The 25140-nt window shown below is 39.3% G+C and overlaps 1 protein-coding gene across 1 annotated transcript; it reads right to left on the reverse strand.

The window, feature by feature from the left end:
• Positions 1 to 325: 325 nt before the first annotated feature.
• On the reverse strand, positions 326 to 23829 carry LOC115435717 (rap guanine nucleotide exchange factor 5-like). The gene is made up of 18 exons (XM_030158314.1): positions 23650 to 23829; positions 18276 to 18415; positions 17453 to 17553; positions 12672 to 12750; positions 12070 to 12214; positions 11880 to 11977; positions 9677 to 9707; positions 9396 to 9471; positions 8498 to 8647; positions 7184 to 7281; positions 6223 to 6345; positions 5960 to 6138; positions 2697 to 2787; positions 2560 to 2610; positions 2191 to 2278; positions 2006 to 2070; positions 1460 to 1514; positions 326 to 908 (listed from the first exon to the last, which is right to left on the reverse strand). Exons 1-18 carry the CDS (start codon positions 23827 to 23829, stop codon positions 790 to 792), a joined length of 1869 nt encoding a protein of 622 aa, XP_030014174.1. The 3' UTR covers positions 326 to 789.
• Positions 23830 to 25140: the final 1311 nt, after the last annotated feature.

The following is a 25140-nucleotide window of genomic DNA, read 5'->3' on the forward strand; positions in this document are numbered from 1 at the left end:
GAAAAAAAGTTAAATTACATGATGAAAATATTTACATATACAAGCTATCCTTTCAAAATAAAATGTTCATAACCTGAACAAATGTGAATCTGAAAAGTGCCTCTCATGTATGCTGGTTTCTAAATGTTTTCTGCATTTGTAGATCCACTGTGATCTGTCAGTTGAGTTAATAAGCTCAGACATAATACTGTTGAAATTGCACTGATTTTTCTTAAGAAATTTCAGATTGTACATGGTTGTTCACATTTTCATGATGTAATTTTACTTTTAGTTATTATTATTATTATTTATGGGTTTTTATGTTATTATTTTACTGGTGCGGTCCACTTGATATCACATTGTGTTGTATGTGGCCTCTGAATTTAAATGAGCCTGACCCTGCTGTCGATGTGCATGTTGACATGCTGACGCCTCACATCAAATAGTGCAGCTTTAGCCACTGTTTGTGCCAAAACACAAAGTACGTCAGAGTGGAACTACTGGCTCTGCAGCCGGCTGCTCCTGGATTTTTTTGGTGCTTTGAATGAGTGTCAGTGTCCGTCTTTGTACTGCAGGAGCTGTGCAATAATGCTTGTATTTAACCTTGGTTATCTCTGGCTGCCTTTCCTCGTTTGTGGAGACACTCTCCTGATTAGGCGGCTCCCTTCGGTGGCCTGGCCGGGAGCGTGCAGCATCCTCCGACTGCTGACGTGAGTCCTGAGAGATGCAGTAGACGCGACAGTGATAGATTGGACCTTGGCGATCTGGTGGCCTGGCTGACAGAGCGGGAAGAACAGGAAGAGCTGCTCTCTAAGCACGAGGCTCCAGCCGGTGAGACAGTTCGAACAGAGTCTGCTGATTGTCGATGATATGAAGGTAATCGATGTAGGCTCGCACCTCGGAGCTGCTCTTCTGAGTGATGCCGTTTCCTGAAGAAATAAATGTTTACATATCAAACAAGTTTTACAAGTAAAAATTTGACCTGAGCTGGTTGATTACATGTGTTTATGTTTTAAGTGTTTTATTTTTTTGTTAAAATTTACTGTTGTACAAATGCATTTGCACCAAACCAGCTCACAACTTTTCTTAATTCACTGAACTAGGAGCTGTACAACCACTATTTAAATTAATTCTGAAAAAAGTAGCATAAACATGCAAAGAGATGTTTTTACATGATGAAAAATATTTAATTGCTTGCACAGCTGATAAAGTTGGTCACTGAGACCAGCCAAACAGTCTATCCAAAAACACAAATCCAATTGACTTCCTATTAGTAATGTTTATAGGACAAATAAATAATTATGAAATAAATAAATATCATTATTCAGAATTTCATCTTATATTTACAGGATAAATAGAATCAGATATATACTGTTGATGATAGAAGTAGAACAAATACACTTTTTGTGAATTTTCAACAATATACAGACCTTAATTTAAACTTATCAAGGACATGTTTTTGAATAATGTGAATACTGACCCATGTGATCTTTCTGACACTGTCGAATGAGCCGCACCGTGTCTGCGATCATGTGCTGAAACACAAAACAGATGTCATTGAACACAACATTAGCACAAGTTTGCGCGGTGTTCTTTTGTAGCAACTTCAAAGTCCATTTTTCTCCACATTATGTCTTTTCCAGGTGACTGGTTCTTTATTCTAACATTATTTACTGTATTTATCAGTGAAAAGCAGGTATTTTACGATACTTGAAATTTACGGACCATGGAGATGTACATAAAAGGTTATACTATCAGAAAAAGAGGAAACTGAAGCAAAAGTGGTATTTTCAGCAAAATATATAATTAACTTAACGTACAAACAAGTGTATATTTGTCAAATTACACAGGTTTTAATGGTGAATCGATGTGTTTTCACATTCACTCGGAACATCCGAATAAGACACATCTGAGTTTTACCTGAATTATCTAAATGTATTGATAGAATTACGATCTCAAAGCTTATTAAACATGCTAGCTCAGTAGATTCTTTTTGTCACCGCTGTTTAAAGGTTCACGGACTTACCAGCTTTTCAAAATTGACCAGGTTATCGTGGAAAGTCTTGTTGCCTTCATGAATAAATGTAATATCTGAAGGAGACAAACACTGTGTTAATGAAACATTTTGTTTGTTTCTATCTGATAATTACAGCGTGCCGTACTCTCCTCTTTTACTTCTGGGGTATTGATGTGACTGTGTAATGAGCGCACCTTTCAGTAGCAGAGGAAGAAAGGGGATCTTTGGCGCCTTCATCTTCTTGAAGGAGTCCCTGTAGGCCTTGTGGTTCAGAGAGGGATCCTGTGAAGACATTTTCAGAACGAATGAGCTTAATCCTCAGGGGGTGAGTGTCTGAGCCTGTGCATGCACGCTTTGTTAGGGCTGATTTATGTCTGCATCAGGGACTAATGATCATCTAAAACGCCTGATGCTCTGTGTGATCTTCAGAAATTAAATACATCTGTTCATTCCACCTCCTATGCACAGAAATATGCTAATGTTATCACATTTTTTTCCATTTAGAGGATAAACGTTGACAGTTTTTCGATTATTTCCTATGTAACTGACATTTTATGACTTACTGTAATTGTCTCAAGCTCTGAAAACAGCTTTTTGAATTTCCCTGGAATTTTCTGCAGACAAAAACAGAACACAATATGTTCAGATACAGTAAGTATAGTTATAAAAGGTATTAAAGTATTACAAATCAGATCAGTACCTCCCATGTCTGGGTGAGGCGGCTCACAGCTGCTGTGTTCAGGCCCATTATAATGGCAAAGAAACAGTTGAGGTTCCTCTGAGCTTTACAGCTGTAAAAGACCAGAGCACACACAGTTCAGTTAGTTCTTTGGTATCAGCAGAGGGGCATGAAATTAGATGCAGTTTATTGACTTGCCACTGGAGGGGGCAGCTTTCCCATGCATTTTTAAACACATCACTCAAATCAATCTGACCTATTGTTTTGTCCAACAGTGACTGTGGTTACATGGATTGTACTGTATTTCTTCAACCTGACTGAAGTCATTTCAGTTTAACCCTTTCATGCATAGTGGTCACTACAGTGGACAGCTGTTCAAAGGTGTTCTCTCGTATATTCATGGATTTTGTTGTTTTAGCTCCACATCGGCCAACACAGAGGACACTTATGCATCATCCCATACACTGTAATTCATACCGTTACTGTAAATTTGCTGTTCTAGATAAACCTGGTTTGCACTAATATGTTTGACTGTAAAAAAAAAAAAAAAAAAAAAAAAAAATTGCCAATTGTTATTAGACTGTAATTAACACTTTTGGGGGTTTTTTAAACAAAAAGGTTGTTAAAATGTGAGAAAACATCAGAATAGCAGCATTAAACATGTTTTTATTTAATAATTTTCACACAGTATATCCGTAAATACATGTTTCTTTGCTTCTAAAATTGAACGAATGGTGTCCAGCTAAGTGAACATTGTTGTCACTCCATGAAAAATAGGTTCATAATTTTTTTTTCTTTTTTTCATGCGTAAAAAAGTATAAAAACACTCAGGAAAAAAACAAATCTTCATTAATGTTCTCATAATTCATCCATAACCGAGTTAAGTGTTAACATACAGTAGATGCTGATACAGTAAAGTGTGCGTATACGTGCTCCAAGCATTAACTCAGAATGGAACTTTTTGACATGTGCAGGTTACATGCAAGTAATGCATCCGCTCATCTGGATATACAGATGTACTGTGGAAAAGTCTTAGGCCACCTGTAGCTTTGTTGTTTACACAGGGTTGAAATGAACATGCATATTTATTTCTCATTCTTTTTTTCTTCAGATACAAGAAAATACAGGGAATGTCTGCACAGCCTTAAAAAAAAAACACAAAAAACTGAACTAAATGGGTTCTAAAGGTTAAAAAGTCTATTTAGTGTGACCCCTGACCCCATGACATGAAGCAGCATAAACAGTTAGACACATCTGACGTGTTGAATGAAACCTGGCGTAAAACATCAGAACATTCATGCAGTCAATCTCATATTGTCTGAACAAATGGGTTAAAGCATCAGAACCAGTGGTAGCTGGTCATCCCCCACACCCACTTCAAAACTAAAGGGGATCCAGCCTTTCAAGCCTTTCAGCCCCCAGACTGTGGAGTGAATTGCCACCGTCACTTCGCACTTTAAATTCTGAGTCTCTTAAAAAGCAGCTGAAGACCTTGTTGATTAGACAGGCTTTTAGTTAGATGTGGGTTTTATGACAATTTGCTTTTATGTTTTTATGCCTGTCCTGTGTCTGTTTGTCTACGTATATTAATTCTTTTTTTTTTTTTTTTTTTTTTTACTGTAAAGCACTTTGTCAATTCCTTCTTTGAAAAGTGCTTTATAAATAAACTTTACTTACTTAAAAAGACATGTGAAGTGCACAGGGAAGTCACACTAAATACTACCACTTTGGTTTATAGAAGCTTCTTCATTCTTTGAAGCTTTTGTTTTTACTTCTGTACATACTTCACATATATCTAGATTATATCTTAATACAGAAACTGAGAAATGCACGTGTGGTCAGTCGAACTTTACTAAACCAACAAACCTAATGTTGGCCTAGGACTTTTGCACAGTACTGTATATCAGGAGACAAAGATGTTTTTCAGCTTTTAATGAAGATGAACATGATGGACCAACACGTCCTGAGGAAATTATTATAATAACCCTTTCGCCTTCTAAGCACCACAACAGTCATATTTGTTTTTAAGTATCAGCCACAGGCTAGTTTTGTTTTGTTCTATTTGAGGCAGAAACTCATCATGTGACCTAATATTACTTCCATGTAGGTCAGAAATTGTTATTATAATCATTATGTTTGTTTGCTCTCATAATATACTGACATACAGTTCAAAAAGATGATAAATCTAGTTATCACCGGTGTTAAATCATACATCTGAGTGACAAGTATCATGAAGTAGTTTAAGAGATGCATCTGAAGCATGCATACATAAAACATCACAGTAATCTAAAACTGATCAAAAGGTTGTCTCTGTAATCATCCTCCATCAAAGCAGTGTTTTATTCCTATAAAACAGGGGTGTCAAAGTCATTTTAGTTCAGGGGCCACTTGCAGCCGAAACTGATCTTAAGTGGTTTGGACCAGTAAAATAATAACATAATAACCTATAGATGATGTCAACTCTATACGTTTGTCTATGTTTTAGACCGAAAAAGTATCAGTTTTTTACATCTACAAACTATCCTTTTAAAAAATGTGAATAACATGAACAACCTGAAATTTCTTAAGAAAAATAAGTGCAATTTTCACAATATTCTGCCTCAGTTTATCATTTACACATGTACATTATAACTTACAGATCACAGTGGATCTACAAAGACACAAACACGTGGTAACAGGCAGCATATTGTCAAATTGCACTTACGTTTCTCAAGACATTTCAGGTTGTACATGGTTGTTCAGGTTATTGTGTGAAAGGGTAGTTTCTAGATGTAAACATTTTCATGTAATTTTGTTTTTTTAATTTAATTTAATTTTATTATTATTCTACTGGGTTGACCCACTTGAGATGCAATTGGGCTTTATCTTCAGTGTAATTTTTGCATTTGACACAGTCATCCCATGGGCCTAATTGGACCCTTTGATGGGTCGATTTTGGCCCATAGGCAGCATGTTTGACTCCCCTGCTATAAAAGAAACCACTTTTCTCTTTCTGTCATTTACACTTTCATATATTTTCAAGCTAGCTTCTCATTAATCCACAATCTTACATACTTGTACTTTGATATTTTACAAATTCATTTAGCATTTTTAGAGATGACTTATGCAGAAATAGAAAAGCAGCTAATATTTTCATATTGAAAAGATTATCAAAGCTTAAACCATCTTTCTGATAATTCCCTCTGATCTGGTTAGTCTCATTTGTATTTTGATTATTATCCATGTAAACACAATCACCAAGATTCACCATTACCAAAATACTGAGTGTAACCAGTGCTACTAACTGGGCTGCGATCTTGATGAACTTCTTGATGAGTTGGACCCTTTTGCAGAGTGTTGGGCACAACAACACCTCAGTCATCACCCACAGCTGCACTTCATTGCAGCGCTTGAGCAGCAGCTCTAACGTCACAGTGTGGCTACTGTTAGCATGGCGGCTGAAGGTGAAATACACCAGTTCTTGCTGTAAAAATATAGAGAAGCGCACTTGTTAGTTGGGACAAACAGGCCTAAAATGATGCATCAGAGCTCATGTTGACAGACAAACCTCATGTATCGAGTCAAAGATGGCCCAGTCAAAGTTGGTGAGAGCGACAGCAACGTCCCATGTGTTTAAACTGAGCATGTGCGCCGTCCTCTGTTGCAGCTCAGAGTTGTCTGTGAATGGATTCTGAGCAAATTTAAACAAAAGGAAACAATAATACTTAGAAGATCAGCACTTACATGTTCACTTTTGTAATCCTTCTGACTGTGCATTAGAGACAAAAGTAAAATTATTTTTCAATAACAGTAGATATATCTCATCTTATATCACATTTTTTCCACATTTCAAGCTTAATTGTCAAAAATTGTTATGTCGTTTTAATGCATATGGAATGACAATGTCCAAATATTGATGTTTTTGACCATTTTACATACACTTGTACATTTACGGACCAAAACTGACACAAATACTTCTAATCTAACTAACTTCATTTTTTGGATCTACTTCGATTTAGGCATCATATAACATGATATCAACCTACTAATATGATACCTTCCCCATCTGAGCTTCTGGGTTGAAAATTGAATAATTTGAATTTTACATGAATTGACATGTTTGACCCCCAGAGGTCTTTTACATAGAGGTTTTAGTGGTGCTCTCCTGCTCTGATCCTGATTACTACATGACAATGAAATACACAATTTCATCTTTAATGGCCTGGATGTGTTGGTATTGAGTTAGAGAAGTGCCATGAATGTGTTTGAGAAAACACGTTGTGTGTGTTTTTGTGTGTGTGAAAAACTGGTGCTGGATCAACACACAATGGTGTTATAAATAATTGGCATATATAAGGCTGTAATAACGTCAACACAAATAATCCTCTGCACTTTTTTTTTTTTTTGGGGGGGGGGGGGTATTACATATTTTGTGTTTTTCTTGTTGAAATGGGGGGGGGGGCACTTTTACAACAAATATGGCTTAAAATGGTAAATAAATAAATAAATAAATAAAATAAAATTCTTACCAGGACTTCGCCCAGGTCCTTCCTGCACACATGCAACCTCCCCACCGGTCGTGATGAATCAGAGAAAACTCTGTCCTGAGGCTGAAGGAGAAGCCGACCTGCAGGGGTAAAAAACATATTGCAAACAGCAGAACACCATTAAAAATCTGTCAGGCAGCATGAAAGCAGCTATCAGTAGGTAGATAAACGACCCCCAGTGCCAGGCTCCACTCTGAGGGAGCCAGTCACTTCAGTCACTGATAACACAGAATAATTTTACATTTAATGCTTGTCCCTTGTAACTCCTGTCACTGGAGAGATATGTGAACCAATTCTTTGACTGTAATCTCAATTATTCATGTCTGTGGTTAGTGTACCAAAACTGTGATTTCTGTGCATTTTGAGTAGTTTTGGAAAGTAACGATAAATAAATCACCAAAAAAAAATCCAAATGTAAACCATTACATTTCTTAAGAAGAAATTTGTAATTCAAGTGGAAAATGTTGATTACAAAGGGAATTTAAACACTGTATATGCCCAGTATAACATCAGTATTAAATAAATATCTCATTCTGCTGCTTTGCATATTTCTTTCATCTTGAAACACTTTTTCAAAGCATGTTCAGACAGTTTCGGACATTTCAAATGTATAACATAATCAAATGTAATAAGTTACATTATTTTGATGATGTTATTAAAATACTTTTTATCACTTATATACATTTTCAGCATTGTTAAATGTAACCTAATAAGTAATAAAATCAATGTTTTTTAGTCCAACAGCCCGAAGGGTCCGATGGACTATTGGTATCAGTTGTCGTCTGTCCGTCCATCCGTCCATAAACATTTTTTCAAGAATCTTCTTCTACAAAACGGTCAGTCAGAATGACTTAATATTTGTTGTGGAACATCTTTGGGATAATCTTTGGCGTAGTTTGTACAAAGAATTGGGAAATATTGATTTTTGAATTTTTAAAAATCCTCATTGGTTTATGATAGGACACATTTCAAAGTGCTATAACTTGAAAACAGTTGGAGATATTGATATAATTAGTATTGGCAATAGATAGGAAGTCACATATGGGCTTTCATTTGGTGCCATGACCTTTGACCTTGAGTAATCAAATGTCGAAACGAATGTCTATTAATGTCTTTAAATATGCCGTTGGACTACAGGACCCTTGGTCCTATTTTCGTAGTCTACCATGTAAAATTCTTGTCCAACATAATACAACTGCAGTAGTTTACAGTTAAAAATATTAGACCTTGTGTCCAAGGTGACATTTACGAATAATGTTGTTGCTCTTTGTTGACTGAGATGTTCATTGCATTTACCTCCAGGGTAAGTGATGGCCACCAGTACCAGTTCCCCCTGGGGGACATCCATCCTTTCTGCCACTGCCTGCAGCAGCTCCTGCGCTACAACCCCAGCGTGGGCTCTCATACTCAGGTATGAGTCCATAGAAATATACACATGACACAGCACTGCAAAAGACAGGATATTATATTATGGTACAGTTTGACTATCAAAAAGAGTATTCTGCACACTATTCTGCACAACAATGGCATTTTTAGTTTGTTTTCAATCCAGCAGGTTTTCCTTCAGCACACTACTGCACTCAAAGCAAAACAAATCAATAAATCACCTGCTGTCGCTTCTGGTTAAAAGGAAAACCTACACAGCATGTGGTCGAACACTGCTGATTTGTCAGCTTGAAATGCAAGTTGGCACAAACTGAGAAGCAGCAGGAAGAAAAGAATTTACCAGGGCTCTGTCTAATGGTTGAGGTGCCCTAAGCAAGACAAATGAAGTGACCCACAACTGTTCCAGTGGAGCCGCTCAACGGTCAACTCTATGACGGTCAAATGGTCAGCAGGGAATATGTGTTTGATAGAAAGTAGTTAAGCTGAAATCAGTGCAAAGTGAGAGCCGTGAATTATCCAGGGGCACAGACCTCAGCAAGGGTTATCTTAAAACAATAGCAGAAAATACAACACGATGTACGGCTGGATACCACTTGGAGGCAACTGTGAAAAGGGGCAAAAACTGATCCTAAGAAGGCAAATGGAATTCACATGTCATCATGACTGAGGAATTTGCATTTCCAGACACTATCCATTCCCTGGAACGACTCCCATTGTTCTACAGTTCAGACTGAATGTCCTCTGAACAACTTTAGTAACAGCGTATGATGAGAGGAATGTGTTACGAACGCCTCGTTTTACAACTTACCTTCCTTGGTCTCCCTCTGTGTGACTCTGGGCTGCAGTCCGTTCTCTTTCAGACTCAATTGGTGGAAAAGTTTGCTCTAAGAGAGGGGAAATGCATATATTTTGGCACACATTCATACTGCCTGAGAACATTGGGAATTTCTAGGTAAGTACAGAGCAATGTCTTTGGCAGGAAATGTGGACACAATAGCCCAATAACACCCAAGCCATAGAGGTGATGCGACTGCCTAGAAAAATACTGTCAATATGTAAAGAAAGGACACAAAACATCTTTAAACATACCTTTCTGTGAGGAGAATATTCATCAACGGCGCTGTAAAACAACAAGAAATGCATCAGTAAAGTTTAAAGATAGAAGCTGTACTTTTGTCCTTAAAAGCCTGACATGTCTAGTATGAAAATAACCATATGCACAGTCTATAATCAAAGTATATACTTGTCTTCTGCGTCCAGTCTATTATGTAAGCTCAAGGCAAGATTAGAGTGCTTTGTAGATTTTCGACCTTCCAATCTGATCCTTTCATTTAATCACCCTTTTCTCATCAGTTAGGCCCCATGAGCATGATGGATGGCACTCGTGTCCATTATCATCCCTCAGCTTTTCCTGGGCTCTGCATCACAATAGGCGTGTTGGCACAAAGCCTGCCCTAAGGGATCCCGTCTCACTGACCGCCAGCAATCCCACACTAATGAAAAACCTGAATCCTCCTGTCGTCTCAAAACAGAGCATGTAAGCAAATCCAATCTGTTACCCCCGCCACTTGACGAGGTAGCGTAGGAAAAGTGGCTTCTAACTTTTCTAAAACATATGACCTGGGCTGTTGAAGCTGTTGGGAGCTAAAGTCTGCTGCTTTTATTTTGTAAGAAATGACATCTTTTGGCTTTTCACTCAGTAGCAGATTGTCCTCCCCCAGGATGAGCTCGATTGTGAAAAGCTCATAAATAGTGGAGTATGTCAGGTAGCAACACCCACCACAACAGCACCCCCCTCTAAGGAGTGGCTGCTGCTAGTCTCCCTCCCAGGGTATTAACATGAATAAGGCAAGGACAAATGATGGGAGGGTTGGTTTGGATTATCTACACCAGTTCTTCTACAGGGCGGCAGGTTGCAGCATCCCCTGGGACAAGCTGTGATTGGAGGCTGTGGTCGAACCTGGGTGTGGCGGTTTGTCTAGTGACTGAGGGCTGTTTGCAGTGTAACATCAACATGCAATGTAGTGGCTTTTCTACCAAAATCAACAAATGAAGCCAAGCGACAGATCATCTTTCAGTGCAGTGCTTTTAGTGCTCAGGACAAACACACACACACACAGTTTCAGAACACCATTTGGACAAATACTGTCTTTGTCCAATACAAAAATCTAATAATAACTTGAAAACATCTTTAGATAAACAGCAATAACAAGATCTTATTTAGTTAGGATTGAACCCATGCTTTAGTGTGTGGTGCAGACATACTCTAAAAATATTCCATTACAATACTATAATAATAAATGAAAATTTTCTACTAAAGTTATGTGGATCTCAAATTAGTAAAAGGGTCTAACTAGGTTAATTAACTTTGTATGATATCCACAAAAGGAATCATTCAAGTATACACAGCAAAAATCAAAATCTTACCAAGTGTATTTTTCTCATTTCTAGTCAAAATATCTCATCACACTTAAAGGTAGAAAAGCACTCTGCCAAGGCAGATCAGCCCCCCCCCCCCCCCCCCCCCCCCCCCACACACACACACACACACACACACACACACATCATTTGTTCCTTGTACCAGTATCAACATTTCCAGAAAATTTCATCAAAATCCTTCCATAACTTTTTGAGTGATCTTGCTGATAGGCAGACAAACAACGCCACCCCCCCACACACACACACATACACACACGCACACACCAAAATTTAATCATTTGTTCCTTGTGCCAGTATCAACATTTCTTGAAAATTTCATCAAAATCCATCCAGAACTTTTTGAGTTAGTGTGATGAGATATTTTAACTACAATTGAGAAAAATACACTTGGTAAGATTTTGATTTTTGCAGTGTGTCATCTGTTTTTCAATATGCCTAAAGATGGGCTGGTGCAAAACTGCTTTACACTTGAGTAAAAATGCATACAACTACTGGGTTGTTTACTCCATTTTCTCATGACAACATGATGAAAGTTAATGTGGGATTCATGACAGCTTTTCATTAATTCTCAAACTCCCTGCCTTTCCTCAGTTTGGAGATTCAACATAAAACGCTGTGTGACCTTCATATTTCTGTGCAGTACACCACAGAACACTGCAATTACTTTTCAACGTCTGAATGGATTCATTGATGTTTGGCTGAGGCTAAATAAAGGCAGCAAGCACAGAAGAAGAAAAAGTAGAAGAAGAAGCTCTTTCTTTATTTTCTGAGATCAACTAGTGTCATTGCTTCTTTCCAGAATGGACTTGTTCTTGTGCACACCCCAACAACTTAACTTTATTTCACCACTCACTTTCTGCGATGCAGCTGATAGATTTCCTGCAGCTCCCTCACATCCTTCTCCAGGGCCGGGTGCTCATAAAGATCTTCCAACACATAACGATACAAAGCCTGCACGGAAATATCCATTTTCATTTCTACCGTCACACCCCATATGTTCCCCTTACACCCAACATTTGTCCTCTTCTTTGTGCGTTTCCTACCTTCATGAACAGTTTGACGTGTTCGTCTTCCTTTAGGAAGTCTTTGCAGAGGGCCATCCACTGTGACACCAGGTGCAGGACTTTTTGTTTCCTCTCCAATGCCTCTTTCCTGTCTTCTTTTCCTCTGTATCGCTTGGTGCAATAGGTGAGATTGAGTTAAGGCTTCAGCACAGACGGAGAGCAAGATCTATTCACACCATATGATATCTTACAGAAGTGCGGAGGTTAAAACACCAGTGTGATAAAATAACACTTTTAGATCATAGTGTGGTCTACAGCTTCCACAAAAGTCCACTTGTAAAAGATATAACACCTGTCATAGCGGAGAGCTAAAGCTAATTGTGCTACTATATTTCATTTTCACTTCTGTATTTGTGATAAATTGTGGTTTCATGGAGGAGGATTATTTAGAATATTATTTGGACTGTGTACTGAAAAGTGCAAATAGGGACAGGGATGGAAAACTATGTTACCTGTATTTGTTCCTATTAAATGAAAACATTCAAACATTACACACATTAATCATTAGAACATTACATTATCATTAAAGTAACCTACTGAATGCAAAAACATAACTGCGCAAAATCACTATTCAAGGATATTGTCCCAGCAAGGCTTGACATAAATCACTGGTTGACATGAACACTGGGTAGGTCAGGAGAAAGTCATCCAGTAGAGTATCTGTGAAAAAAAAAAACATTATCACTGTATAAACATATAGTAAAGTTACTGTTACATCTTACATGCATTTATAATAAAAACCTAAAAATTTCCCTGGTGGAAAAGTTCTGATCATATATATATATTCGGTATATATGTACACAGCCTCATTAAGTTCATTCTATGTTCCAGATTGCTAGAGGGCATGTACACCACTGACCTTGACAAATGTAAGATTAATGTTTTCGGAGCTCCACATTCATACATAAACATACAGTAGACCTGTGACGCTCACTCAGATACTATTTTTTTTTGTGCATCTTAATATAGCAATAAGGGGAGCACTGGCCTTTAGTATCACATTATTCTTCATGGCTGTTCTCAGATAATAACTGTGAGGATTCCTCAGCTGAATCCTGCTCAGACAAGATCAGACAAGTCTTTAGTAGCTTTATCTTCAATCTCACACATTTGCCATCGACGGCTGTATCTGCGAAGATAAGCCAATAATGTTAATGTGTCAGTTGACTCGCGGTGACCTCTGATGAAGTCTATGTTTTCATTGAAATTATCCCACTCACGGAAAAGCAATCTGATATTGCTTTGCCATCAGCCTAATGTGTTTGCATGCAATATTTTCTGCCACTGTATCCTACTGTATCCCAAGGTTACACATGGTTAAGTGTTTCTGTAAATGGATTAAACCAAAGCTGGTCAAAGGGATTGGCTGATTCGACTTGAGAGCTTGAGTTGACAAACCCCAATATCATGAAGTGGAAAAGAACTGGGTTACAATTATTGCATCATTGGATTTCTACAGCTTCCTATAAAACTACAAAGGAAAACAGAGAAACTTTTACAGGACATTAAAAGGAGCTTCAAAACTGAAATCTCTCTCCACATAGATTTAACTAAGTAAATAGATGAGCCTTCCATTCGATAATTACTGCAGTGATAAATACGTTCTTTAAAGGAGTGATATTTTGCTTTTTTTAAATGGAATTATGCATTTTAAAACATCTCCCTGTGGTCTACATAAACTGTAAATGCTATGCTTGGGTCTGAATTCCTCATTAATTAAACTCCACAGGTCCATCTTCAACCCTATTTCTGAGTAATAACACCGGAAGGTCGTTTTGAGCGCTGGCCCTTTAAATGCAAATGAGCCACTTTTCATCCCATCCCCTCCAGGTTGTTGGCTGTGCTGCTCTGTCCTGTTCAGCCACTTGTGTTCATTAATGCAATCAACGACTGAACATTTTAGGTAATCAGCTCCAAGTTCGGATATATTTTCAGTATGGACTACGACTGCTGCTGCTGACAAACAATTATGTCGTACTCGGAGAAATGTTCGTCGGAAGTCTTGACGTTATATGTGCAAATGTTGTGACGTAACTAGTTAAAGACGTAACAAATTAAGAAGGCATTAAAACGGGTTATAGAAATCCACTAGATTTTTGCCAAAATAAATATAAAGGGTGCTTTACTGCACCTGGAATTCAAACTTTTTGAACTATTAGGGTCCCCAAATACACAAACAAATGTACCAAAGACTAATAAAAGTGGGTTTAGCAAAATATGACCCCTTTAACTCTAAATGATGCAGTGAGTAGCTTCTCATTTATTAAACAACCATCAGTTTGATAGAGAGCATGAAGACTGGACTGTGTTTCAGTGAAAAAGGTCATGTGATCTGATGAGTCTAGACTGACCCTGTTCCAGTGTGATGGATGAATTGATTACCCATCATGCCTAGCGTCTACAGTACAACCCTGTGGGGGCAGTGTAATGGTCTGGGGTTGATTCAGTTTGTCAGGTCTAGGTTCCGCAACATTATCTGTCCAAAACACATAATTCAAATAAATGTTCTGAAATTGGATAACACTGTGGCGAATGTGTATAATGAAAGCTAAAGGTGGCCCAATGAAATATTAGAATGTGGGGCTTTTTTTTTTTTTGCCAAGCTCTGTATATATTTCTATGACACAAAAAGAAAAGGGCATTTACGCTCAGACATGATGCCCAGTTCCAAGGAAAAGCTTTACAAATCCTATTAGAGCAAACCTCCTGTCAACTCTTCTGTAAGCGTGTCTCACACCCAGAATTGTAAATTCTCCCTTTTAATTTCACACTGGCCTCCCGGGGCCTTTGTGTGCGTTCTGGTCCTCACGACTCCCTGACATCATTATGTTAATCCGTACAGACCAGCTGCATCGCTCACTGCTTATGAGAGTTTACACACTCATACACATGTAGCTCACATAAAGAATACAGTAACACACCTTCATACAAAGCCTGAAACCACCACATCATCCGCCTACATACTGTACTGTAGCACTCACACACTCACTGTACACAACTCACTCACTGCACTGCTGTTTGTGTGTCTTCTCCAAGCTATGTCAGCTGAAGCACTTTCTCATGCGTAACAGCACATACAGTGCTCCCCGGGCTGTACACTCTGCAAGTTTTTTGAAGTTGGAAAACAGAATAAATATTTAATTTTTTTTAAGACCTTAAGTCTAGTTTTTGAGTTTTTATTGGTAACACAGCAAAATTGCAGGGAATGTCCTACAGAGAAAAGATAGAATCCAAACAATTTAGCACAGGAGCAGTTTCAGTAACTTAAAAAAAACATGAGTTTAGTGAAACCCATCTGGCTGTATTGAGACACTCAAATCAAAACAAATTTAGTTTCCTATTTAGATGAAAATGCTGGGTGGATGAATCCATCCAGTTTGTCAATTCACTGTGAAATCAATCAACCTGCCAATCCCTTTTACATTTCAGTAAGTGCTTGTAAAATTGATCTATGCAGTCTTTGAAATAAGCACGCTAATGTGTCACTTATTGGTTCAGTCACCATAAAAAGCCACTGTGTTGGTGTGAAAAACCTTAAATCACTATTAGTCTGTTTAGAAATTATTCCAAGTGTATCCCCCCACATGATGCAACACTGAAAAAGCTAGAAGAGCCTTTTCATTAAGGACACAAATGTTTCTTTACATGTTTTTAGGATCTGGCAGCTTGCACCGTGAATCTGTGCAGAGCAAGAATCAATAGTTACATTCACAGATTGGGCACAGGAAAGAAGGCAACACTGAACATTTGTGAATGCTGCTGATAATGTCTGCATACAGAAGAACATCCTAACATATCAGAGATCTGCATGTATTACAGCAGTGGTGCACATCTGCTTTTCCTCAAACATGCCTTTGGTGCTTTCAGAAAAGTGCCATCTCTTGCAGAAAGACAGAAAGCCTCCCTGCATTCTTAATGATGTGTGCTCAGAAGAGATGGAAACCTACCGTGATAACATAAAACTGGCTTTGTAATGTGCTGCGCTGCATGTAAGTCATAAACACAACATCAATAATCTGCTGCAATCATCACTCATGTTGATGCACCGCCACAGCATCATGACTTCTTTGTGAGCCAGACATGGCAGCCTGGTGGATGCTCAAATAAATCGCTTTCTGATGAATTCAAGGATCTCATACGGTTATCCTTCTGGTAAGCTGAACCTCCAAGGGCGATTCAGCAACATCACTTGAAATACACTGCTTCAGTATTCACACAGAGAGCCAAGGCCAACAGGCGTCACATTATTAAATATCACTGACTTCAGATCAATTGCTGTTCAGGCTTCAGTTCATTCCTTTGCCCTCCTCAGGTCTTAAGCTCTTTGACCCTGGGACATCACTCAGCATCATGCTCTGGTACCCAGCTCCCTGTGGAGGATCACTTCGATACTGTCAGTGCCATGTGAGCTAATGGAGAATGATCATCAACAAGCCTTTTCCTATAAACCTCAGAGGATATTAGCTAGGTTCAGATTGTTTAAAAAGCGCAACAATTACAAAAAATGACTAATTTGGGTCAATCCCAATTGAATATTCAGTAATACCAATATAATACTGCCTTTAAACATGCAACGTAACCATTTTGCAACTACATTCACGTCTCCTGAGAGCACAATTAAATCAATTTCATTTACTTCCTCATCAGAATGAGTAATGATCTGCTTAGCTGGACTCCATGCTGATGACAGATCATCTGTGACCACCTCCATCTCCCAGGCAAAATCTGCATTTTTCTATCTCTCCCTTCACTACTCACTGTTTCCCCTTCATAGCATTCCCTCTCTCTCTCTTGTGTGCCTCCTCTCCTTGTCTGACCGTGCCGCCGCTCTCAATCATCAATTCTCATCATCATCTTTCCAGTTTCAGCAACAGAGAATTTCTTTTGCCTTGGCAACAGTGTCATATTGTCATGTACCTGCTGGAATGAGAGAGAATGTGTTGATATGTTGTCATTGTTAACTTGGACTGAACACCACACCATCTGTACATTGCACCACTGACATAAAAAATGCGAGCAACCTTCATCTCAGTCTAAAAGAATAAACTTTAAAATCAGTGCCATTGAGGGAATGATAGCACATGATTAGCCCAGTAAAAGTGCTGCCGTCCCAGCCCCAGTATGAGCTAGAGAAAGTAAAATGGAAAGTAAAGGCAGTTATTTTTCCTTTTGCTTTCGCTGTTACCTGAAAGCTTCATCAGTTGTCTTAGCAGTCTTTCACAAACATAAAAACACGGACCACTTTAATAACACTCATAAAGTTGTTCTGTTTTCATGCACCAACTGCAAAATTTCATTGTGGTGAGGAAGGGCATTATGGTCAACAGGACACCGATGGAGGGGTTAAAGTGTGAATACTGACCTGACTCTTTTCCTTGTGTAGTCCCCTGATCCTCATCCAGTGTCAGGTCATTCAGCAAATGCTCCAGGATCTTCTCTGGGGTCCCCGATACCACCACATACCTGTCGGACACAACAGAGTCAGCGGATGAGTCCTCTTCGATAGAGGACAGAGATCGGCTGCTGCTCCACTCCTCCTCTCCCTCTGTCCCTTCTTCGTCTATGTATCGAAAGTAGGGGACGTCAAAGGTGGGCATTGTCATCGGCTCTGCCCGGCTGGTGCTGTCACTGCTGCTCTCCTCGGAGCCCTCCTCGTCATCCTCGTCCTCCTCCTGCTCCACCAAGGCGGCGTGCAGCAGCCTGCCCTCCTCCTGCCGCAGGTTCTGGGGCTGCGGTCGAGAGCCCATCCTTGCAGAGTCCACTTGCCCTTATGCCGGCAACGTTGCCGTGGTTACTACTGCATGCCCCCTTTACCCATCTATCCATCCATCCATCCACCTGCAGCTCTCTTCAGCCCTGAGTCCACTGCTGTCTCTCCCTCAAGCAGACCGAGGTATTCCCACACTGTCACGGCTGGAAAAGCTCCAGAATGAGGAAGGTAACGGGGCTCCGGCTCACAGTACCATGCTGCTCACTAATATGATTTTAATATAGTCATTTATGTGAAGGGAGCTGTGATGTAAGCATGCCTGAGTGAGTGTGTGATCCAGAGAGACGGAGGAGAATGATGACAGGGAGAGGGCAGGGAGTGAAACAGATAGTGAGAAAAAGAGAGAGAGAGAGAGAGAGAGAGAGAGAGAGAGAGAGGGAGGGAATCTGGGAAGGAGGGGAGTGAAGAGGCTTACCTCCCATTCCTTGCCTCCTGTCTCCCCCCTCCCCTCACTGATGCAGAGAGGGCTGGCCGCTCTGACGACACTCTCTGGAGAACAAGCACATCGTGGCCCCTCTCTCTCAGACACATGCGGACTGCCTCGTCACTCTGTGGCTGGAGAGAGAGAGAGGGAGGGAGGGAGGGAGAGGGGGGGAGTATGTTATCACCAAGGAGATTCCCCTGTATTTTCTCCCACTCACATAAATCACCGCTGATTTCCATTATAATACTCAGTCAAAGCCAGCACTGTAAATGAAAGAGAATTTCCATATATCATTATTCAGCTCTTATCGGTGCAGCCCATTCAGAGATTAACACCAAAGACTCATACATATTTTAATTACTCAATCCGTATGTGGAGGGTATTAAACTACGGGTGAGGTTTTCAAGTCATCAAATGGTTAAATTCCACATAACTGCGATGGTTTAGTGGTGCACGGTTTAATTTAGATTTGAACTCACATGGTACAGTAGGTCCTAGTCTTATGACCATCATGAGGTGCTATGAATGATAAATGTATCCTTATATTGCCAAGAAACATCCACTCTCTCTCTCTTCCTGTCTTTGTCTGTGTCTCTTGTTATAAAATCACCATGGTAATAATCTCTCAAAGCTCCAAGATGCTTAATCACCTTAATCATCTCCTCCCTTAAACCCCACACTAAGACACCATGCCTAGTCATGCCTGAAGTAGATCCTGTAAAAAAAGTTGTAATTTAGAGTACTAACAACGCTAAACATGTAAGCTAAGTAGATGCTGAAATTTGATGATCATAACTGGTCAGATGTAATAGTCACTGATGGATTTAAAGGTACAATGTAACATTCACATATTCTTGGACGCGTACATGAAGTTTGTAGAGTCTGCGTTGTGCTGAGGGACGGTTGCTTGTTGATGTTAGCAGACTAGGTTTCTAAGCTAATGGTTCCCAGTATAGTACAGTACAGTACAGGGTAGCCACTGTAGAGAAGAACGTGATCAGAACTGAGACACTCTGGAGTAATCATGAGGATATTTGCAGAAAATAGAAACCAAGCTGTTATCATGGATGTAAGCAACTGAGACAGTCAATGACGGAGCCAATTTTCTACACACTACTCTGACATTGGAAACAAAGAAGTGTTCAATGTATGTATTTTTTCTATCCATGTCACATATTTACCTTTATGTAAATATGGCCTTTTTCAGTGGTTTATTCGTGAACTTTTTAACCTTCCATTTTCAACAAAATGACTCTTTACAGCATCAGTGATGAACAAAACAGAGGCTGGCTAATATTTGACAGTGATGGGTTTGGATCAGAGATATTGGTCTTAATGAGGAGTTTACTCTGTGGTGCACGCACACACGCATCCTGCATCAGCAACCCCCCCCCCCCCTTTTACCTCCCCTCTCCTCAGCTATCAGTCAATGCAGCACAAGCCTCTGTACATGCTATTAGCCAGGCAGACAGGCTGAAAGCGGTTGCATTTTTAAGCCCTAATTGCCTTTTGCAGAGAGAAACATCTAAAGCTCTTCAGTTAACCGTGACTTCCTGGCACATTAACACATTTCAGAGATTGTGTGCATGTTTATGTACTGCAACATATATACACTATACTACACTATAGCACAAAAACATAAAAAACTTGCTTAACACAACATCCAAACACAAGAATATTATGAAGTATCAAATACACAAGACATATGATGGTATTCATTTCTGGGTGGGCTGTTTTTCTAGTATTAACATTACACAGATGGACAGTCATATCTATAAACAGCAGAGATCAAAGCTTCAGAAAAGACCATTAATGGCAATGTTTGCTGGCAGTATCTTCATGACTCTAAGCAAAGTTTACATGTCTGGTAAAAACAACTGGCATATCACAAATTCATTCCTTTTGTGCATCTCAGCGCACATAAATACATGCACACAATCACTTTTATATAACACAGGGTGTATCCTGTACAATTACAGGCCGTCTTATCCTGTCACAAGACCTTCAGTATGACGTTAGGTCAGGGGTGTGATGAAAAGCAACAAACCAGAAAAATTCCCAGAAAGGGAAGGTTGCGCTGATTAGCTTCCTGCAGTTTTTGGATAGAAACATTAGTGAGATTTATCAAGACATGACACACACCAAAGGTCAGAGCACAAAAACCAACAATAAAAGCCACAGGGACAAAACCAAAACTATACTCTTTAGGTCTCATTCTGCACGTTAGCAAAGCAAGCTAAATTTAGTTAGTTTGTCCTATTAGAGGTACACATGTCTCAGTGTACCAGTATTAGGTCAAACAGTAGACAGACCTTTCCTCTCAATGAATTATTGATCATGCCTCTGCTGCTGCCGGGCATCACTCAGTGCACTCTGGGCTTTTTGGTTAACCACCATGCCCCCCCACTGTCAACAAAAGCGGATTTGGATTTTGGAGACACAGATCCTCAGTTGTGCATTTCTTATCCTAGCCTAAAGGTGACCTCAAGTCAGGAGCTACCGCTGGAGTCCTCCCAACATGGACACGGACAGCTAAATAGTAAACAGTACTTATCAAACCCCTGCAAGTGTTTAGTCCCAGATGCATTCCCCAGCTGGAGGGACACTTTCTCTGCTGCTACAAAAGGTTTGGCATGTATGGTATGGAACATTCAAAGGGCGCTGGAAGGTGTCAGTACTGACATGGTGCAGATTTGGTCCGCTTTTCCCTTAAAGGAATAGAAAAAGGAAAGACTCTGATAGAGATGCAACATATTTATGTTTTTATGTGAAGGGTCTGGACACTGTAAGAGTGTATACATATTAGGTGTAAAACTGAGAAAGAGATGAATTAGGATTTAGATAGATCAAGTTATGTAGGCTGTAAAGAGAGTGACCACATACCACTATTTATTTATCCAGAAAATGTTAAAAGAGCAGCACTAGAGACAAAATCCATAAACAACTGATGCTGGTGAACAATTACACACAAAACTGGTATGTTTTCACAACAAACCAGCATATCTATGACATAAATAAGCATTTTTTAAAGATTACAAGATATTGCATAACATTCCCAATCTTTCCACCTCAGAATCTTTGACATGTTTTCACAGCTGAGCAGCCTCCTGTATATTAAGTGTCCCTGTTTCCATCAGCTGGGATTTAACTGATTTCTAAGCTCCATGATGTCTGGGGTTAGATATTCATACGAGTCACATGTAAAATGTGCATTGTAGCATCATTGGATTAGTGTAAACCGTTCTATAATCTAGACACACTCCTAGATAATCTCAGATAATCTTGATATTTCTAGATAATGTCAAGTATTAAATAAAAGGTCATAATATCAGGCCATTATCATGCGGATTACACAAATGCCATATACTTTTTTTTCTCCATATTTTGAATGCAAAACTCAGTCAAAGAGAAATATGGCACAATGCACTTCACTCAAATAAAAGATGTAACTGTTAGTACACAGATAACATTTGATGACATTGTCAGACTAAAGGTCGTTATATTCAATAACAGATAAGGCACTGTAGTCTAATACTGGAAGAAAAGGTCAAAGACACTCTGCACTGGAATCCACCCTTTAACCATACAATGTACTGGCATGGTGGTCGGCCCAGTCCACTTGCGTCAACTCTTCCTGCCATTGTTGTGTGGTACACAGATACAGCTGGCAGGAAGGGAAAAGCTGAGCCCGCCACAAGGTCGGCCAATCAGACGACTCTTATGCAGCAAAATGACAGGTGATGTAATGTTTCAGTAATGTTTGCAAAGAGTGCTTGACTTTTAAGTACTGTGTATATAGTTTTCTTTTAAGTAACGTCACAGGAAAATGTCAGGAAACAACACAGGCCATACTGGTGGAGCCTAAGCGCATTCTGAATGTATTTTTAGTATCTGTTTGATAATCTCATACAGAAATGCAATATGTGACATAAATACCGCTTTATGTCCAGTGATGTTTCCATGTACTGTATGATGATTATGACATTATTATCACTTACGTAAATCCTCTGCATATATGAATACAGAACTTTGTTTGTTTGTTTGTTTATTTTGAATATAACATTAAAACCAAACCACAAAAAGATTTGTATAAAAAGAAGGGAAAACATTCGAAAAGGAGCGGGATGAAGTTTAATTTATAATCTCCCGCCCCCTTATCCCATCCTTCTACCTATCCTAAGTTCCTATGTCAGATCCCATAAATAACTCAAAAATCCTACGCCTAGCAGACTAAATTCTGACAAAGCACAAAGCACAAAAATGCTATACCTATCAAGGATAGACTCTGTCCATTTTGCAAGAGCATTTCACATCAAAATAAACTCTGTCCCTTTCGTAGCAGTAATAATACCCATATCAAGAACAAAAATAAACTCTGTCCATTTCATGACAATTATACAAAAATCAAAATAAACTGTCCATTTTTTAGCAGTAGTATGCATATCAAAAACTCAACAATAAAGTCGAGAGGTACAGTTTGTACAACATATGTACTTGTGTTAAAACTGCAGGAGTTGAAATGATGGCGAAAAAACACAAAAAATGTGTGCATTTCTTCTGCAGCTATCTCCCCTCCACTAAATATGAACACAGATGATGAATCTGACAGAATCCAAAACACAATCGGTAATTATCTGCAGTTAATCATAGACTTAACATCCTTTCTGTCTGAAAATGCCTGTGAAATTTTCTGCAACTTGTGTTTTTTCTTTGTTTGTATAAATTAGCTAATGAAATGGTCCAAATTTTGAATGTTGTATCTCTAATATGGAAATTCAATATCCGACTACCTGATTGACAGTATAAACACACCTATAATCACCTTTTATTAAAGAAGCCAATGTTGTATTAACTCTCCATTTATATAGTAACAGTTTGAAAATCAACCCGTATATGAACATCTCATAATACTGAACATGCACAGAACTAAAAACTGTTCACAATCTAAATAAAAATATTCATTATCATAAAAAGCAGCAACATTGTACAAGTGGAGTGGAATGGAACAAATCCACATCAGTGTTCCACCGCAGGGAATGCAGTGAAGGACACTTGAGTAAAATGCCCATACAACAGTAGTATGGCACACATTAAAACAGTAAAGTAAAGCAGGCACGTACACTTAACACTATTATGCTAAGAGACGACTGTTTATAATGACATAAAGAGCACTGTGCGGGAAGTAGCTTGACTGATGTTTCTTGGAGCCAAATATATTTTCAGTAGCAATGAAAATATACTTAAAGAGTGCAGCAGTTCACACAGAGGCTCTGGTTCTATACAGTCTGCACAGTTATAGCTTAAGTTCTTGAAAAATCATTAAAAAGTCAGCTTGTTTTGGCTGCTGCAGTGTTGTGTATCTCACCTCACTTGTCCTCTCTGGGCCCTTGCTTTGGTTCTGCAGGAAACGGCAGCCATCCTTAGCCAGTCTCTGGACCATCTCCAGTCTGGACAGGTCCTCCTTGTCATGAAGGATGCACATATTCCCCTGCTGCAGTGCAGGGGACACAGAGAACATGTACCTCAGGCCACAGTCCCACATCATCCGTTTACCCTCTTCTGGCTGTTCACCTCACAAAACAGCAGGAATCCAGTCTCTGATCTCACTCTACTCCTATATGCTATGAAAGAGCGCAGAAATTAGTGTATGTACTGCTTGTTCACTGCAGGTGAGTCTCTTGTCTCTCTCTAGCCAAAGCAAATCCCAATCACTCTGTGTTTTCAGCTCTGGAGCAGAGATGCACATGCAGTGAACACTTTATCCGTTGGGCTCCAGGTATCTCAGAGTGTTTGGCTTTACAGAGACTGAATGACAGACTCCCTTACTGCGTCCTTGCTTTGCCTTTCACCACCGGGGAGGGGAGTGAGTTAGGAACACAGTGGGTTCAGGAAACATCTGGTGAACAGGACAGTCCCAAAAAGGAAGTTTCGAAATCTCGTGAAAGCAGGGGAGAGTCTGGACTCAAGACAGGCGGGTACATTACACTGGAAGGTCAAACACTTGTTAGAGTGGAGGGGTGTGTGTGTGTGCGCACGTATGTCTGTGTGTGTTTCAATTTTCTGTAACAATAAGAGTATACTATATGTGACAGCATAGTCAATACCATTTCTACCATCATATATTAACATTTTCCTCATCAGAATTACTCTGCTCTGTGTAGGGTTCTTTCTCCTCCATGTTTATTTATGTTGCCTTCATGCAAATATACAAGCATCTGCTCAAAACCAAAATGACATAATACTCTGCCCAAAATACAGTTACATAAGCTACTAAGTAATGATTAAAATGCAGTGAATAACTGGAAAACTGCAGTGATTATTATGTTTCAATTGGCAACCAGTTCTTGAACTCTAACTGATGCAGTGAGTAACTTCCAGTTTCTTAAAGAACCATCAGTTTGTAGAAGAACATAAAGATTGGACTCTTTTCAATGGAAAAAGGTCATATGGTCTGATGAGTCCAGACTGACTCTGTTCCAAAATAATGTATGCATCATTGCGAGAGGAGAGGCAGATGATGTGATTACCCATCATTCCTAGTGTCTACAGTACAAACCTGTGGGGGCAGTATTATGATCTGGGGTTGGTTCAGCTGGTCAGGTCTAGGTTCGGCATCGTTATGTGTCCAAAAAATGAGGTCAGCTGAACCTGAAAATAGACCTGACCTGAACCTCATTGAGAATGTAAGGGATGTGATGAAGAAAACTTCACGCACCTGTCAGGCTCTCAATCATCAATGCAAGATCTTAATGCAATGCTGGACAGAAATAAATGTTGTGATTTATTGTGATATTACAAAACCATTGCATAGCATAAACAATGCTATGGTGAATGCTTTCTGTAATCAAAGCTAATG

This window comes from Sphaeramia orbicularis, chromosome 16 (genome assembly GCF_902148855.1).
Source record: "Sphaeramia orbicularis chromosome 16, fSphaOr1.1, whole genome shotgun sequence".
NCBI lineage: Eukaryota > Metazoa > Chordata > Actinopteri > Kurtiformes > Apogonidae > Sphaeramia > Sphaeramia orbicularis.